We start from the raw sequence: 16,274 nt of genomic DNA, 5'->3' as shown, positions 1-16,274 counted from the left end.
GAGCAGGCCCTGTGTGGGGGCCTCATGGGGAGGGTAGGAGCCCTGTGTGGAGGACCCTGAGACCTTCGGAGCCGCTGGAGAGGGGAAAGCTTGGCTCCCTCCTTTGCTTAGGAGACACATCTCTTTTGCGATAGGGTTCTGCTGCTTCAATACCAAAGAACCGTTTCCTTCGACCCAGGCCTGGGCTACCCCACGCTTCAGAGCAGTCTCTGCCCTCCTCCACCAGCCTCGCTCCCCATTTCCAGGGCCCTGTAGGCTCAGCACTTGGGGCAGCCCTGACAGTAAGCGTGCAGAGCCGCAGGCCTGGCCTTTCCCTGTGGTCCCTCCCTCTCCTGGCCCGAGAGTTGGGGGCTGAAAAATAGAGGTAAGGAGCCATGCATGGGGTAGAGTGAGAGTCTCATCCCAGTGCCTAGCTCAGGCAGCCCTCTGAGCCAATTCTCACCCCAGGGCAGCTCGCTTAGTCCTACTGAGACTATTTGGCTTCCTGTTTCCAGTCTAGGGTGTGGGGCTTATGGGGCAACCCCCTCCTGCAAGGCCACCTGTGCCTGGCCACTGAGGACACCTAGAGGTGCTACACTTGGTTTCCTACCCTCCACAAAGACCCCGTGCCCTGGGCCCCAACACATCCTTGGGAGCACACCCTGGCATGAGTCCCCCTGTCCTCAAGTGCTGCCCACCCCCCCCCCCCCACACACACCTGGCAGATACAGAGGATGACATTCAGGTAGCCGTGTGCTAGGTCTTGTGTGTAGAAGGGATGGTCCCATGTCCCTGGATCTCCGCATCTCAAGGATGGACACCCTCCGTGTAGGGTTTCTGGATTTCTAAGTGACCATGTTGGGGAGAAGTCAGGGTAGGGGCAGGCTTGCCTGGTCTGCCTGTAATTTAGGTTTGTGTGTGAGAGATTTGAGTTGGCAGAGGAGCAGCGCCCGAAGGCTCTCCTGGGTGGGGTAGGGTGGGAGGCAACATCTCTATGCAGGTCAGGTATGTGGCTGCCAGAGGGGACCAGGCCGGGGGCCACAGGAGGGAGAAACCAAGGCCAGCTGGGCCTTTTGCGCCCTGTCCCCACAGTCCTAGGGCTAGCAGCTCTTAGATGGGGGTGGTAGATGGGCTGGGCTCTGCAGCACCAGGGCTCCCGGGTTGCCGGGGGCATACAGCCCACTATTGCTGGCAGCCCAAGGGCATGTCTGGGGGGTGCCCAAGAGGAGTAGTAATACATCCCAGCATCGCCTTCCCCAACACAGCCCCCACTCTGACGGTCACCTCAGCAGCTGAGCCTTACATCCTGGTGGAGGCAGGTACCTTGGGAGATTGTAGTGTGTCGTGGCCACTCTTGGAAGCTGATGCCACAAACCTACTTGTGGCATCTCACCGGGGTCATCGATTTACTGGGGATTTCCCAACCTCCTTGTTAGGAGAGAACACCAGTGGTCTGTCTCCAGGACCCCTTGGCATTTGGCATCCTGAGCTAGAGAGAGTGGGGGTGCAACCTTGGCAGATGTGGAGGAGGCCTGGGGGCACACAGCAGGCTGCCCCCTCCACCATCACCATTCCCCTGTGTGCACTACATCCCTCAGTTCACCCAAGTGAGACATTTGCAAAAATAATAAATAATTTTTTAAAGAGGAAAGCGAGAGGTGTTTTTATCATTGTGGGAAATGACTTACATGTCACTATTGTGGTCTGCGTTCTCTTTGGATATTTTCTGTATGTAACTATATAGTTTCAAAAAAATTCCAAACCATGTTTTGTCTGTGTTTCCTTATGTGAAAAGCCAGCCTCATGGATGCATTTCCCTGGGTGAAGCCAGCATCCTGGGCAGGACTCAGCTGCTGCCCCTGCCGGCCCCCACTCCTTGGACCCTGCTCAGTACTGCCCCACATACACATCTTGTCTGACCAGTGGGAAAGCTGAGGCATAGAGAAGTGGGGTCCTCTCTGGGCTGTCTTGTGAATGCTGACATTGGAAGGGGAGCCCCAACACAGTCTCTGCCCTTGGTCTATTGAGCTGAGCCAGTCTCTACCCCCGTTGGCCTCGCTCTCTCACCCCTACCACATCTCCACTTACCCCTCACTGTGCTCCTCACACTCCAGCAGCCTGCCCTCCAAGCAGCTCTTTTGGTTTCAGGGCCTCCCTGTTGTGCTCCCCACCCACCAGACCCAACTAGGGACCTGCAGAGCCCTTCACCCTTCCAAGAGAAGAGGGTTCCCTGGATCCAACTTCCCATCTCCTGCAGTTCCTCAGACTTGCCCTTGCCCCCACTCCTTGCAGCCTCATCACCGGTCCTGGGCAGTCTTCCCTAGACCCACAGACCCATCTACCCCCTCTCTCACTTCCTCCACTGTGGGCCTCATGGTTCATCCACTGGCTGAGAGTTCTACCCTATTGGGTCTGTTTTGACTTGCACAGAAAATAAATGCAGCCACCTCACACTCTTTCCGGACCTCCCCTGGGGTCTTTGGACACCAGTCTCATCACCCTGCATCCGGGGCTGGATGTGCTGTGTAGTGGGGACTGAAACCTCTAAGGCATGGCAGGTGTTGGTTCCTCAAAGCAGTGGATACAGGACAGGCATTTAGAGGTCTGAGGCCCGGGTGCACCAAGCCCTCAAGAGTTCGTTGTGTGCGCACTGAGGAAGAAGTACTTTGTTCACTTTGGAAGACACATCCATCCCCCCTTTTCCCCCAAAACACGGGGGGTTGTGTGCTTGAACGCGACGGCTCTGGGGCTGCATTCGCGGCTGTTCCGCGGGCTCTGTGAAAAGGGGCGTATTTGATTACATGCACATATCCAAGTACTCAAGGGTATTAGATCATAGATCCCTTCATTTCCTTTTATATGAAGGCAGTGTGTCTCCCAAGTAAAGTCGCTCACGCAGATAGGCTTTGCGCGTGTGTGAGTGGTTAGCGGCAGCACGAGCGCAGGAGACCGCACCCCAAGGGCGGCTGCGGGGCCGGGATCAGGGGTGAGGATGGGGCTCAGCTTCCACGCGACCCCAAGAGCCTACGGAGGTGCCGATCCTCCCGCCGCCCTCTCACTGTCCTTCCAGACCGGACGTCAGCCGGACTACAGCTCCCACGATGCCTCGGGCGGCTGGACTACATTTCCCGGGATGCCCCCCGCCTGGCGGGGGCGGAGCGGCGGCGGCGGCGGCCGGGAACGCGGGAAGTCCGGATCCCCGCGCGCGGCTGATCGAGGATGAATGTGGAGCGCGAGCTTCGTCGTGAGTCTCCGGGCGGAATGCTGGGCGAGGAGAGGGTCTGGCCCACTCAGGCGAAGAAGCTTAGCGTCCCTGCCTCGTCTCCCTCTCTCTGCAGAGCTGAGCAAGGCTAAGGCCAAGGCCCAGAGAAGCGGGCAGCTGCGGGACGAGGCCGCCCTCTCCCACCAGCTGGGGGAGCTCCTGGCCAGCCATGGTACGTGCCCCGGGCTTGGCCCATCTTGTGGTCCAGGGCCGGGAGAACTGTAGGGCTGGAGGTCGGAGCCCTGGGGGGTAGGAAGGGATGGGGGACCGGGTGAGCCAGCGGGGACGGGGGGGAGGGGGGAGGGGGGGAGGGGGGGGGAAGGCCGAGGGCAGGGGCCAGGAACCTTGCTGAGCCGGCCGCCCAGGGCCGGCCACGGCCTCGCTCGCCCTCGCTGGCCCTCGCTCGCCCTCGCAGCCTCTGGCCGACTGCCCAGCCAGGGCTGAAGCCTGCCGCGCCTGCCTGCCCAGGACGCTACGCAGAGGCCCTGCGAGAGCACCAGCATGAGCTACAGCTCCTGGAGAGCATCGATGACCCTCTGGGCTGTGCCGTGGCCCACCGCAAGATCGGAGAGCGACTGGCTGAGCTGGAGGATTACTCAGCTGCCCTGAAGGTGGGCAGAGCCCACTCCCACCCCCAGCACCCATGCTGACCACACCCGGCCCTGCAGAGCCCACACTTAGAGCTGGTCCCTTTCTGAGGAGAGAAGCACAGTTTTCACTGTCTTGGCCTCTGGCTAGAGGGGGACACGCTTGGACGTGGCCTCTTCAGGCAGCCCTGTGTCAGGGAATTGTAGTTCGGTCTTTGGGTAGGCACATCATAGCCTGGGACTCTGGCCCCACAAACCATTAACGAACATAACACTTGAGCTGTGTTTGTGGGCCAGCTGGGGAGTTGGCACAACTGTCCACAAAGGGCCTGCTCGGGTCCTGGCGAGTGGGGCTGCAACAGCCCAGCTAACTCCCAGTCAGCGTCTCCTCCATATGATGATGATGGCTGGTTGGAGTGTGGCACCGCTGTCCCCACAGGCAGCCCATGGCACAGAGGATATGGGACTTGCGCAGCCTGGCTTTGTCCTGCTCTGTGGGGATTTGAGGGGCGTAGGGGGTTCTCCTTGGCAGAGGTAGGCGCCTCCTGGAGTTGGGGTACATATGGGATTTGCTTGAGGTGGGAGCTGGCTCACAATGGCCATTCCTTTGCACCCCAGCACCAGCAACGCTACTTGGAGCTGGCCCGTTCCCTGTCTAATCATACTGAGCTGCAGAGGGCCTGGGCCACCATTGGCCGCACTTACCTGGACATCTATGACCACTGTCAGTCACAGGACGCCTTGCTGCAGGCACAGACTGCCTTTGAGAAGAGCTTGGCTATTGTGGACGAGAAGCTGCAGGGTGAGGGACCTCAGAGGCCAGGCCTTCCCAACCTCTGCCTCCTGACCTGCTAGCAGAGGAGGCCACAGCTCCAGTGTCTGCTCTGTCTGTATGGTGGGTTCTACTTGCCTGGGCCCACCCTTTGCTAGGCTGAGATCTGTCCTCAAAGCCTCCCATGAGGAGGTGCATGGCCTGTGCTCCCCACATCCTCACATCTGGGCGTTGTCTGTTCCTTCCCACGCTCTGTCTACAGCAGGAGCTTGTCACCACAGCAAGAGACAGGAAGAGGGGTGGGGGAGAGGCTGCACAGACCCCGAGTTAGATACCCCAAGTGGGGATGAGGCACTGAGGATTTGTGGGGGCACCTTCTAGGGACGCTGACCAAGCGAGAGCTGAGTGAGATGAGGACCCGACTCTACCTCAACCTGGGCCTCACTTTCGAGAGCCTGCAGCAGATGGCCCCGTGCAATGACTATTTCCGGAAGAGCATCTTCCTTGCCGAGTAAGGCCTCCGCCCCTGGAGGAAGGAGCCTCCTGAGAGAGCACCGCCTGCCCTCCCTGCTCACCTGCCACACGTCTGTGGCATAGAGCAGGCTTGGCTTAGCATCAGCAGCTACATGTCAGCGCTCGGGTGCCCCCAGTCACTCTGAGCCCTGTCGCCTCCCACAGGCAGAACCGCCTCTACGAGGACCTATTCCGTGCCCGCTACAACCTGGGTGCCATCCACTGGCGCCGAGGGCAGCACTCCCAAGCCATGCGCTGCCTGGAGGGGGCCCGTGAGTGTGCACGTGCCCTGAGGAAGGAGCTCATGGAGAGCGACTGCTGCGTGCTCATCTCGCAGGTGCCCACTTACAGCTCTGGGCCTTGCCTGCCGAGGGGCTCGGGCTCCAGGGAGCCTGCAATCTCACCTTTCTTTTCTCCCCAGATCTTCCAAGACCTGGGGGACTTTTTGGCTGCCAAAAGAGCCCTGAAGAAAGCCTACAGGTTGGGCTTTCAGAAGCCTTTGCAGAAGGCAGCGATCTGCCGGACCCTTAAATATGGTGAGCCTTGGAAGGGGACCCAGGGTGCTGAACTTCCCCCGGAAGGGGTGAGGAGATGGCGGCATCAGTGTGAGGCCTTTTCCTGCTCCCACCCCCTTCTTGTTGGGAAGAGAGCCCCCCATTTCTCAGAGCCTTCAGCATGGTGTGTCAGAGGGGGACACACTGAGGGACACATTGAGGGTGCTCAGGAGGCTGGCTGGGCATTTATAGACGAGCCAGGATCTTTTTGGCAAGGCGGAGACGAAAGTGTTGCCAGAGAGGATGGGAGAGCAGACGGCGCGTGTGGCCCGTGAGGACTGACGAGTGGCAGGAGCTAGTAGCTCCCCTTGTGAGCCAGGTGCTTCTTCAAGGTGTCAGTTACTAGTTTCCTGATCCATGCAGTAAGTCCACGAGGTGTGTTTTGTTACTGCCCCCTTACCTAGGGGCGAGCAGAGGCCTAGAGACAGTGGACGCTGTGTCCACCCAGGGCACACGAGTCACAGGTGGCGGTCGGGTCGGAGCCCCACGCTGTGTCCCCTCTTCACTAAGGCTCTTCTTGCAGTGCTGGCAGTGGTCCAGCTGCAGCAGCAGCTGCAAGAGTCGGAGGCCAGTGACCCCCGGCGTGCCATGGGCATCTGTGAGCAGCTGGGGGACCTGTTCTCTAAGGCAGGCGACTTCCCCAAGGCGGCCGAGGCCTACCAGAAGCAGGTGTGCGTCCCCTGCTGGGGCGGGAGGAAAGGGGTGGTCGTGACACTCTGGGCTGGTGGGGTGTGAGGCAGCCCTGGCCTCGCTGTCACTGCCTCCACAGCTGTATTTTGCAGAACTGCTAAGCAGGCCGGGGCCCGAGCTGGCCGTCATCCACGTGTCCCTGGCCGCCACCTTGGGAGACATGAAGGACCACCGCCGGGCCGTGTCCCACTATGAACAGGAGCTGAGGCTGCGTGGTGGCGACGCCCTGGAGGTGAGCAGTAATGGCGTCCGGTCCCACCCGGGGTGCAGAGGGGCTATGCGAGTAGGTCTCCACGGCTCTGCCTCAGGACCGCCACTCTCGAGTGTTTGTGTGGACAGGCATTCCCTTTCTAGGGCTGCCGTCCTCCTGTTTCGTGGGGGCAGCAGTGGGAGCTGGGCCTTGGCCGGGGCCAGTTCCGTGGGGCGGACAGCAGCCACAAAGCTCATCCCTCCTCCTCCTGCTCCAGGAGGCCAAGACCTGGTTAAACATTGCGCTATCCCGAGAGGAGGCCGGCGATGCCTATGAGCTGCTGGCACCATGCTTCCAAAAGGCTCTCAGCTGTGCCCAGCAGGCCCAGCGGCCCCAGCTGCAGGTACAGAAGCCCATCCACGCACGTGGAACCCCCCCAGTGCAGCTTTCCTGCGACCTGCCTGTCCTCGTTCCCCACCCCCATCTCCCCGTTCAGGGTGTCTAGTGCCCCTGGAGCCCTGAACTGGGCATCCCCTGCCCCTCAGAGGCAGGTCTTACAGCACCTCCACAGCGTGCAGCTAAGGCTGCAGCCCCAGGAGGCCCCTGGCACTGAAGCCAGGCTGCAGGAGCTGAGTGTGCCCAGAGACCAGGAGGAGGACGAGGATAAGGAGGAGGAGGGTGATGGTGACACCCCCGAGGCCAGCGACGTGGAGCTCTCGGAGAGTGGTGAGGCCCGAATGCTGCCTTGGCCCCTATGCCAGCTGCACGTGGCATTTCCTCCCTGACACCTGCTGGGGCTGGGCCCTGGGCTGGGCCGGGCGAGGGGGAGTCCTCATTGGGGCTGCTCACCGCCTCGAGACAGGAGGATTCAGCCTTGTGGAGGAAGGGCCGTCTGTGCTGGTAGATGGAAGAGGGGAGTGGGGGCGGGGGGCTCTGGGGCAGCTCCGGAACCTTCCTGGAGGAGAGTCATTGATGGGAAGGCTAGTGGGTATCTGCTGGGGAAGGAGGTGCAGGGTCAGACCTGGAGAAGTGGCACCACGAGAGGAGGGCACAGGGCAGACAAGAGGGGAGTGGAGACAGCATGCTGGCTGCCAGGCACAGGAGCTCAGCACTTCCTGAAACGCTTGAGAGCTGGTGCAGGCTTTCTCTCAAGGCTGGCAGGGTCAGCCTTGTGGGAGGTGGGTGTGCCGGATAGGCTGGAGCCGTCACCCAGGGGGTGCCACGCTGGTGGGTGCAAGCCGGTGGCTCGCTTCTGGCTGAGAGGCGGGAGGTGGGAGACCTGTCCCTGGGTCCACAAGGAACAAGTTCAGTTTTGAATTTGAGGGGCTTCCAGAACCTCTCAGTGAGCAGCCAACAGCTGTGGGAAGGTTATGCCATGCTTTAGAAGGGGGTTAGGCTGCGTGTCACCGGTATGTGGGTGTAGGCAGCCAGAGGAGAGTTAGAGGACCAAAGTAGGAACTATAGGTAATACCACTCAGCAAGTGGTCACGTAAGAGGAGCCCGTGAAGTAGAAGAAGGTTCTAGCAAAGACCAGCAGCAGAGGGAGTAGAGGACAAGAGCAGAGAAGAGGAGTGGGGTCAGCCAAGTGAGTTGGGGGAGGCAGATGCAGACAGGAAGGCCAGGCACGTGCAGGTGGAGGGCACCTGGGCTCACGGGATGAGCTATTTGTAATGTGAGCGTGACTTGGCCCAACAAGGGTGCTTCCCAGGAGGGGACAGAAGTCTGGGGTGGGGAGATCCAGAGGGGTCTGGGGATGGGGTCAGCACATGATGGATAGGGGTCAGGTGGGCAGAAAGGTCGGGTGCATCCCCTGTGGGCCGGGGGTCTGTGAGTGAGGAACAACCACGGACAGGGCTGGGAGTGGAATAGCAGTTCACACTGGACCCCCGTCCTCCAGGCCTGGAAGGTCAGGGGAGCCTGGGGACGGGGGGGCTTGGCTTACGTGGAGTGGGCCGGGCTCTGTTCCAGAGGGTGATGCTGAGGGCTGGTCCCAGCAGCCGGAGGAGGACGAGGAGCTGCGGGCCTGCCTGGGCCGGCAGAGGGTGAACAAGGTGAGGATGGTGTGGGGGTACTGCGTGTGTCCCTCCCATGCTTGCCAGGACTGCCTGGTCCCCTCACACCTCTGCTTCCTGTCCTGGGACAACTGTCCACAGTGGAACCGGCGCAATGACGTTGGGGAGACTCTGCTACACCGAGCTTGCATCGAGGGCCGCCTGGGTCGTGTCCAGGACCTTGTAAGGCAGGTGGGTCTGCTGCCTCGTTCTAGCTACTCTGTGGGTCATGGGGACTCTCTCCTGGGGTGCACTGTCTCCCTGAGGGGATAGGGCAGGGCATGGGGGCTGCAGGGTGCATCGTGGCTGCTGGGCCTGCACAAGTCCCTTCAGGGGCCTCCCTGAGATGATGCATCTTGTGTGGGGACCATCTCTCTCCGCTAGGACCTAGGCCAGGGCAGAGCCAGGCCTGAGGGTAGACTTACGGGGCCCGTTCTGAGTTCTGAGACCCAGGCCCTGGCTCTCCTGGGACCTCAGAGCCCCACAGTGAGGCCAGCCTGAGGAATACTCAGGTTAGGCTCCTTCCCATCCTTGGTCTCAGGGCCACCCCCTGAACCCTCGGGACTACTGTGGCTGGACACCCCTGCATGAGGCCTGCAATTACGGGCATCTGGGTGAGTACGGGGCTGGTACGTGCCAAGGACGGGGGCCAACAAAGGCTGGGAGCTAGCTCACATCTCCTGGCCCACAGACATTGTCCGCTTCCTGCTGGACCACGGGGCTGTGGTAGATGACCCAGGCGGCCAGGGCTGTGAAGGCATCACCCCTCTGCACGATGCCCTCAACTGCGGCCACTTCGAGGTGGCTGAACTGCTCATTGAACGGGGAGCGTCAGTCACACTCCGAACCACGAAGGTGAGTGGGGGTACAGGCCAGGCCGTGGCGGGTGGGGTGCTCCTGCCGGCCCTGCTCAGCCAACCGCCACGCAGGGGCACAGCCCGCTGGAGACACTGCAGCAGTGGGTGAAGCTGTATGGCAAGGATCTGGACAGCGAAACCCGAGAGAAGGCTGGTGCCATGGAGAGGCTGCTCCGGGCGGCCCCCTCAGGCCGAGGCAAGTACAGACCGTCTGCCCCTGGGGACAGCTCTCCCTGACCTGAGAGTGCCCCAGGCCCTGATTCCAAGTGACGTCTTAGCATGGGTGGTTGGGTAGTGACGGACGCCGCCTCACACGAGATTCTATCCCCCCACAGCTCCCCACGGCTCCCAGGCTCCCCACGCTCTTCCACGTAACCAGCTGTTTGACCCTGAGGTCTCTCCTCCCTCGAGCCCCTGCCCAGGACCCCCAGAGACCTCTCAGGCTCGTGCCAGGGTCTCTCTGGGGCAGACAGTTCCAGCTGTGACCAGGCCTCGGAGGAGCAGGCACAAACTGGCCAGCAGTAGCAGCTCAGAGGGTGAGGACAACCCAGGGCCCCCCCGACCGAACCAGAAGAGGCCCCGGCATTCTGTCCAGCCACAACAGGACAAAGCCTGGACGCCCGGATCCACCAGCAACTGGGAGGCGGCGGCAGCGAGTGCTCCCTGGGTGGGCGTCCGAGGCGTGGGCAGTGCCCAGAGCTGCCACCTGGGGTCCGGCCCACCTTGGGGTCCAGGCGAGGCCACCCTGCAACGGCCAGCGCTCATCCCTGAAGAGGAGTGTCTGGCCTCAGACTGGCTGGAGGACGACTCACCACTGCTCCACAGCCGCCAGGATGGCCATCTGCCCCGCTCCCCAGGCAGTGGTGACAGTACCGGTCGTAGTGCCTCGGGGTCAGGCAACAAGAGCTCCAGCAGGCCCCGGGCCCGGGCCAGGCAGAGCCGGCTGCCCCGTCTCAGGAGTTGCGGTGCACTGGTCAGGGCAGGTGGAGACGGTAGCTCGGCTGCAGAGCCTCCGTGGAGCCCGGATGTCTCCAGGGCCTCGGGGCCCAATGGGGAGAAGAGCCCTGTGGCGGGCCAGCCCTCGGTGGGTGCACTCCCTGGGTGGGGGCGGTGGGGGCAGTGAGGCTAGACGGCTGTGTTTTCTGACTGAGGCTGTTGTGCCCTGCCCCCACCCAGCAGGGTCCATCTTTGCCCCCTCCCATCCGGGTGCGAGTGCGAGTTCAGGACAGTCTTTTCCTCATCCCCGTCCCACACAGGTAAGGCATCACGTGCCCTCCGAGTCCCAGCTTCCCCGGCACCCCTGGGAGAACCCTCACGTTTGCAGATAAGATGGCGCGGGTCACAAGGGCTTACTTTGACTTGCGTCACCGTGCTGTCCAGGGGCCCTCCTATAGCTGATGTGAGGTTGCAGGCCAGGGCAAGAGTGCCCCGCAGGAGCATAGACAGGGCACTGGAGTGGTTAGGCCAGGCCCTGTGGCCCCTAGGAAAAGCTTGGAAGAGCTGCAGAGAGCACGGGCATGTCCTGGGCAGGGGCAGCGGGAGGAGGGGAGGGAGCCAGACAGAAGAGCTATAGACCTAGAGATGGCAGGACCCTAGAGGCTTTTCCTCAGTGTGTGCAGGGACCCGGCCAGCTCAGCTTCCCCTTTGTCCCTGCAGCAGGGAGGTCCACTCCGTGGCCTGGCTGGCTGATCAGGCTGCCCAGCGCTACTGCCAGGCCTGTGGGCTGCTGCCGAGGCTCGTCTTGCGAAAGGAGGGAGCCTTGCTGGCCCCACAGGACCCCATCCCTGATGTGCTACAGAGCAACGAGGAGGTGAGTGGTAGGAGCCTGGGCCCTGAGCATAGGAGAGCCCCCAGCGTGGGGGGCCCCCGGGGCTGTTTAGTGACGGTGCTTTGCAGGTATTGGCTGAGGTGACTTCGTGGGACCTCCCCCCGCTGGCTGACCGCTACCGCAGGGCCTGCCAGAGCTTGCAGCAAGGTAGGAGCCCAGGAGAGCCTCAAGTGGCCTGGGCAGAGGGGCTGGGTGTTCATGGTCCACTTTCCTGTGCCACTCCCAGGTCTGTGGGCCTAATGTCCCAGAGCCCTAGATATCCACCCTCCCCCCGACATCTGGCCTCACGTTTTCCTCCTCTGCCCAGTGCCCACACGTGGGTGTTCCCCAACACTGGCCCTGTGGGAGGCGGGATGGCATAGAGTCACCAGAGCCACTGAAGGGTAGGTCCAGGGTGGCTCTCCAAGGGAGCTTGCCTTGGGCCCTGAGATACGGCGGTGACAGAAGTTGGAGCCCTGCCGAGAGGACCTGACAAGTCAGAGAAGGGACATCCCCACCCACCAGCCATGCGTGGGGGCTCAAGTGATGCTGGGCCCACAGGCTTGTGGGATTGGGATCTGCAGCACCTCTGGGGTGTCCCAGGGCTCATGAGTGAGGAGGGAGATGTTTGGTTTGACCCCCCAGGATTCCCAGGGCAGAACGGCAGGTTCTGGTCCTGGTGACGCTATATCCCCCCCTCCAGAGGAGCACCAGGAGGTGCTCCAGGCCATGGAGTGCCAGGGCTCGGGCCCCTCATTCAGCGCCTGCTCCCTGGCTCTGCGCCAGACCCAGCTCACCCCACTGCTGCGGGCCCTGAAGCTGCACGCGGCTCTCCGGGAGCTGCACCTGGCAGGGAACCGGCTGGGGGATGGATGTGCTGCTGAGCTGCTGGCCGCCCTGGGCACCATGCCTGGCCTGATTCTCCTCGATCTCTCTTCCAATCACCTGGGCCCTGAAGGCCTACGCCAGCTTGCCACAGGCCTCCTGGGGCAGACCACCTTGCAGGTAGAGGCATGGGGAGCAGCAGGCTGGCAACAGGGCGGCATCAGAACGTTTGCAATCAGCCCGTCGTTGGGTGGGAAGGTGCAGTGGCGAGTGCTGACCTCTGCCCAGCTCTGGGATGGCAAGGAGACCAGATTCTCCAGGGGGCCCATGTCTTCCACAGAACTTGGAGGAGCTGGACTTAAGCATGAACCCTCTCGGGGATGGCAGTGGTCAGGCCCTGGCATTCATCCTGCAAGCCTGCCCCTCACTCAGTACCTTGCATCTCCAGGCCTGTGGCTTTGGCCCCAGCTTCTTCCTGAGCCACCAGGCAGCCCTAGCTAGTGCCTTCCAAGGTGAGCTGATGGGCATGTCCACTCCCTGGCCCCAGAGTTCCAGTTGCCATCAGAAGGGCATGTCCAGGGGCACAGAGAGCCTTGAGCAAGAGGGGCCCCGGGCGACCAGGCGTGGTGTCTAGGAGCACATAGGTGGATGTGCTAGGTCTTCCTGGGCTCGGGTCATTCCCCTAGGACGTGCCATGGGCCGCTGTCCCTGTCTCCCTATTCTCACCAGCCTTTAGCGTTCCGTTTGCCTTAGATGATCCCACCACGGACACCGAGGCCGCGGAGAGTGGTGGTCCCAGTACTGAGAGACTGGGAACTAGGAGTCCTCCAGGGGGCCTTTCTGCAGAAGCGGTGGGCTGGGAAGTGGGGCTTGGGGATGTGAGAGCAACAGCAGTGGAGAGGCTGGGATTAGGGCAGCAGGAGGTGCTCTCCAACCCCACCCCATCATTCACAGACACCCTGGCCCAGGGCCTGTCTCAGGTACTCTGTCCTGGCTTGGGTTGGGGGAGGCAGGTAGCCCAGAGACGGTGGGGAGAGGGTGGGCTCAGGAGTCTGGCCCTGTCCCCTCCCTGCCTGGGAACCCCCAGGTGGGAGTTCCCTCAGTTCTGCATGCACAAAATCCCAGGGATGATAGCTTCCCCAGAGGGATCATGAAGGTGTTGGGCCTAGGATTGCAGCTGGGCTGGGTTGGTGACCGTGTGTGGCTGACAGTGGTTCTGGTCCCCCGTGCAGATGCCAAGCACCTGAAGACACTGTCTCTGTCCTACAACATCCTGGGCACCAGTGCCTTGGCCCAGGCCCTGCAGAGCCTGCCCGCTCACACCCTCCAGCGCCTGGAGCTTAGCTCTGTGGCAGCTAGCAAGAGTGACTCAGACCTCGTGGAGCCTGTGGTCAGATTCCTGACTAAGGTATGTATGCGGCTGGTGGGAGAGGGGTGGGGGTGGGGGGTGCCATGGCAAAGCAAGGCTGGGCTGTCCGGGCTACAGTTCCGCACCTGAGACCTGGCAGGGGTAGGAGCAGCCTGGGAAGAGGGTTGCAGGTTCAGAAAGAACAGCTGTGGGTGAAGCTTTTGGGAGAGCTGCCTTCCTCGGGCTGTGAATTCCTGGCCGGCAGGAAAGGTGCCTGGGACCCCAGGCAGATCCCAAGGTCTGGCCAGGCTTCCTAGGGCTCTCTCCCCTGACTCTTCCATGTGGGGCTGATCCCTGTGATTTTCACATGTCGGGTATGACTTAGAAGGGGAGACGTTTCCTTTTGATTTTCACATTGAAGGGATGCTGCTCCCCTCTGGTGCCTTGGGGGTCAGGCAGTCTTTGGCCCCTTGTTTCTGAGGAAGAAGGAAGGTATCTGACCTGGGTTTGGGTCCTCTACTGGGAGGCAGAGAGGGTAGGTGCCCCACTCAATCCTACTCCTTTGGGGCCTCTGCTGTGTCTAGGAAGGCTGTGCTCTGACTCACTTGAGCCTGTCTGCAAACCACCTGGGCGACAAGGCGGTGAGAGAACTGAGCAGGTAATGCTGTGCCACCCACTCCTGCACTATTCTGAGGGAGTCTGATCTCAAGTCCCAGTACCCTGGAGCCCTGGGTTGGGCAGGGAAGGGAGGTGAGCTTGGGGACCTACCCGAGGCCCTGGTAGTAACAACTGGTAGTAACAGCTTCTTCCCCTCACTCCTTCCAGCTTTCAAGCCTGCCTCCATGTGTTTCTTCTTCCCGTACTCCTGAGGCTCCTGACAGCCTTTCCCATTACCCTTTGTTGTAGCAGCCCCTACCGGGGCCACTCATGACCCTCCAGCCTCAGCTGGCTCTTGGCGGTGTTGGGCACCCAAGCCAGGGAGGCATATACCCAGGCCTGGTCACTATGGTCCTGGCCCTTGGCAGTGTCCAGCTGGCCCTAGAGAAGTACTTGCACCCGTGCATACTGGGGCAGAGCCTATAGGGCCTGGCCTATGGCTCCCAGAGCTGTGGTTTGTCTGGGGCAGCTTTCTGCAGTACTGGGGGCCTCCCTCCCTAGAGGCTGACCCCTTTATTTCTTCCCTTGTTGTCTTAGATGCCTTCCTCTTTGCCCCTCACTCATTTCACTGGACCTGTCTGCCAACCCTGAGATTGGCCGTGTTGGCCTGGAGGAGCTCCTGTCTGCCCTCCAGGTGCGGCCCCAAGGCCTCAGTTTCCTTGGCCTGTCAGGTGAGCTTGGGGACCTACCCGAAGCCCTGGTGCTTCCTCTAAATGGGCTGTCACTGCTACCAGCCAGATGGCAAAGGTGGGCTGGGCTCCTTTAGTTAGATACAGTGGGGAACAGTGACCAGTGTGACTGGAAGGGGGTATAAGCCCGGTTCCTAACACAGGGCAGGGAGGACCATGGGGGCTTTGCCTTTGGCCTGTTCAGCCTGAACCTCAGAGACCATGGTGACTGGGGTGAGGGGACGGGGGTGGGTCCCCTTTCACAAGGATTTCCTAATTACCATTGGCAAAAGGACAGAGCTCAAGATCAGGATGGCAAAAACTTGCCACCGAGGGATTTTCCCACTTGCAGGCAGGGCCTGCCCTGACTCTACCTTCCCAGCCTGTGTATTCTCATTTTGGCCACACCCAGGCACAGTACCCTACCAGAGCTGCCTTGACGATGACCCCAGGAGACATTAATTTGGTAAACTGGCCACCCAATAGCCTGACACATCCAGCCAGGGCTTGGGGCAGGAGAGTACCAGGCTTTGCCCTCTAGGAGGATAAGGACTAGGAGTGGGTGTGTACACAGGGAACCCCTGGGTTCCTCCTGCTCCTCACTCCCACCCCACAAGGCCAAGCCGGCTCCTCCAAGAAGGCAGCCCTGAAGGCAAGCTGGTGGGATATCTGCACACAGCTAAGGGGCTGCTTCCCACACACCTGGCATCTGTACCTGTCCTCTCCCCTAGCTCCCTAGGGTCCTGAGCCTGTTGGGCACTCTGGCCTCCCTGGAGATCAAACCTTGACAGCTTAGTGTCTGTCCTCTTAAGACCCATAGGCATTCCTATAGTGTCCATTTTACAGATGGAAAGACCCCAGGCATTGTCATAGAAACTGTCAGAGGCACAGATGTGATTGCAGCATTTATTTTAGCCAGTCTCCCTCCTGCCTGCCTACTGGCTATGAAAGGAGCCCACGGACCGGGTGGCCTCTCTGGAAGCACGCACGCCTTCCTAGGGTGTTAGTGGGCCTCTCCTGGGCATCTGCCCAAGCACCTGGTTGTAGCCCCTGGGGGCTCAGGGGAAGTGGCCTCTTCCTGAGGGCCACGTCGGTAGAAAAGAACACAGGCCTGGGAGTTCCATAGGTGTACTGCGAACGCCACTGGCTCCTGCGGGATTCCCCCGTCTACCTCGCTGGGGCCTGCTCCCTGAGACCAGCTCCCCCCTCCCCCACTGCAGGCTGTGCTGTCCAGGGCCCCCTGGGCCTGGGCCTCTGGGACAGGATCACTACGCAGCTCCAGGAGCTGCAGCTGTGCAGCAGACGCCTCTCCACCGAGGACCGTGACGCCCTGCGCCAGCTGCTGCCCGGCCAGCCTGGAAGTGCGTGCACACTGGACCGAGGGCCCCAGCTCTTCTACCGGCGCCTCTGACAGGCGGCGCTGCCCTTGCCCTGCAACCCACCCTCGCCTCAAATAAACGATCGCCGCTGCTGCCTCCACCCCCGCTGCTGCCTGGAAGGCGGGTGGGAGGGGG

General features: G+C 61.4%; 1 protein-coding gene across 5 annotated transcripts; it reads left to right on the top strand.

The window, feature by feature from the left end:
- Nucleotides 1–3,121: 3,121 nt before the first annotated feature.
- TONSL (tonsoku like, DNA repair protein) lies at nt 3,122–16,239 on the top strand. Of its 5 annotated transcripts, none has more exons than XM_043602111.1 (26): nt 3,122–3,223; nt 3,318–3,413; nt 3,710–3,852; nt 4,447–4,630; nt 4,982–5,111; nt 5,279–5,450; nt 5,535–5,649; nt 6,191–6,336; nt 6,437–6,589; nt 6,825–6,950; nt 7,093–7,273; nt 8,516–8,598; nt 8,701–8,790; nt 9,140–9,212; nt 9,290–9,453; nt 9,528–9,651; nt 9,791–10,539; nt 10,635–10,711; nt 11,112–11,265; nt 11,352–11,430; nt 11,966–12,267; nt 12,428–12,599; nt 13,320–13,495; nt 14,020–14,093; nt 14,630–14,763; nt 15,981–16,239. In XM_043602111.1, the coding sequence occupies exons 1-26, from the start codon at nt 3,199–3,201 to the stop codon at nt 16,169–16,171; spliced, it is 4,113 nt and encodes a 1,370-aa protein (XP_043458046.1). In that variant the 5' UTR covers nt 3,122–3,198; the 3' UTR covers nt 16,172–16,239. The 5 variants fall into 5 exon arrangements, with proteins under 5 accessions (XP_043458046.1, XP_043458047.1, XP_043458048.1 ...); XM_043602112.1 differs by having other exon boundaries at nt 3,125–3,223; nt 10,632–10,711; nt 12,536–12,599; XM_043602113.1 differs by having other exon boundaries at nt 3,127–3,223; nt 12,536–12,599.
- The last annotated feature ends 35 nt before the right edge of the window (nt 16,240–16,274 follow it).

Source organism: Prionailurus bengalensis, chromosome F2 (genome assembly GCF_016509475.1).
Source record: "Prionailurus bengalensis isolate Pbe53 chromosome F2, Fcat_Pben_1.1_paternal_pri, whole genome shotgun sequence".
In the NCBI taxonomy this organism is placed as follows: domain Eukaryota; kingdom Metazoa; phylum Chordata; class Mammalia; order Carnivora; family Felidae; genus Prionailurus; species Prionailurus bengalensis.
The sequence above is the reverse complement of the archived record's forward strand: the minus strand, read 5'-3'. Positions and strand labels throughout refer to the sequence as shown.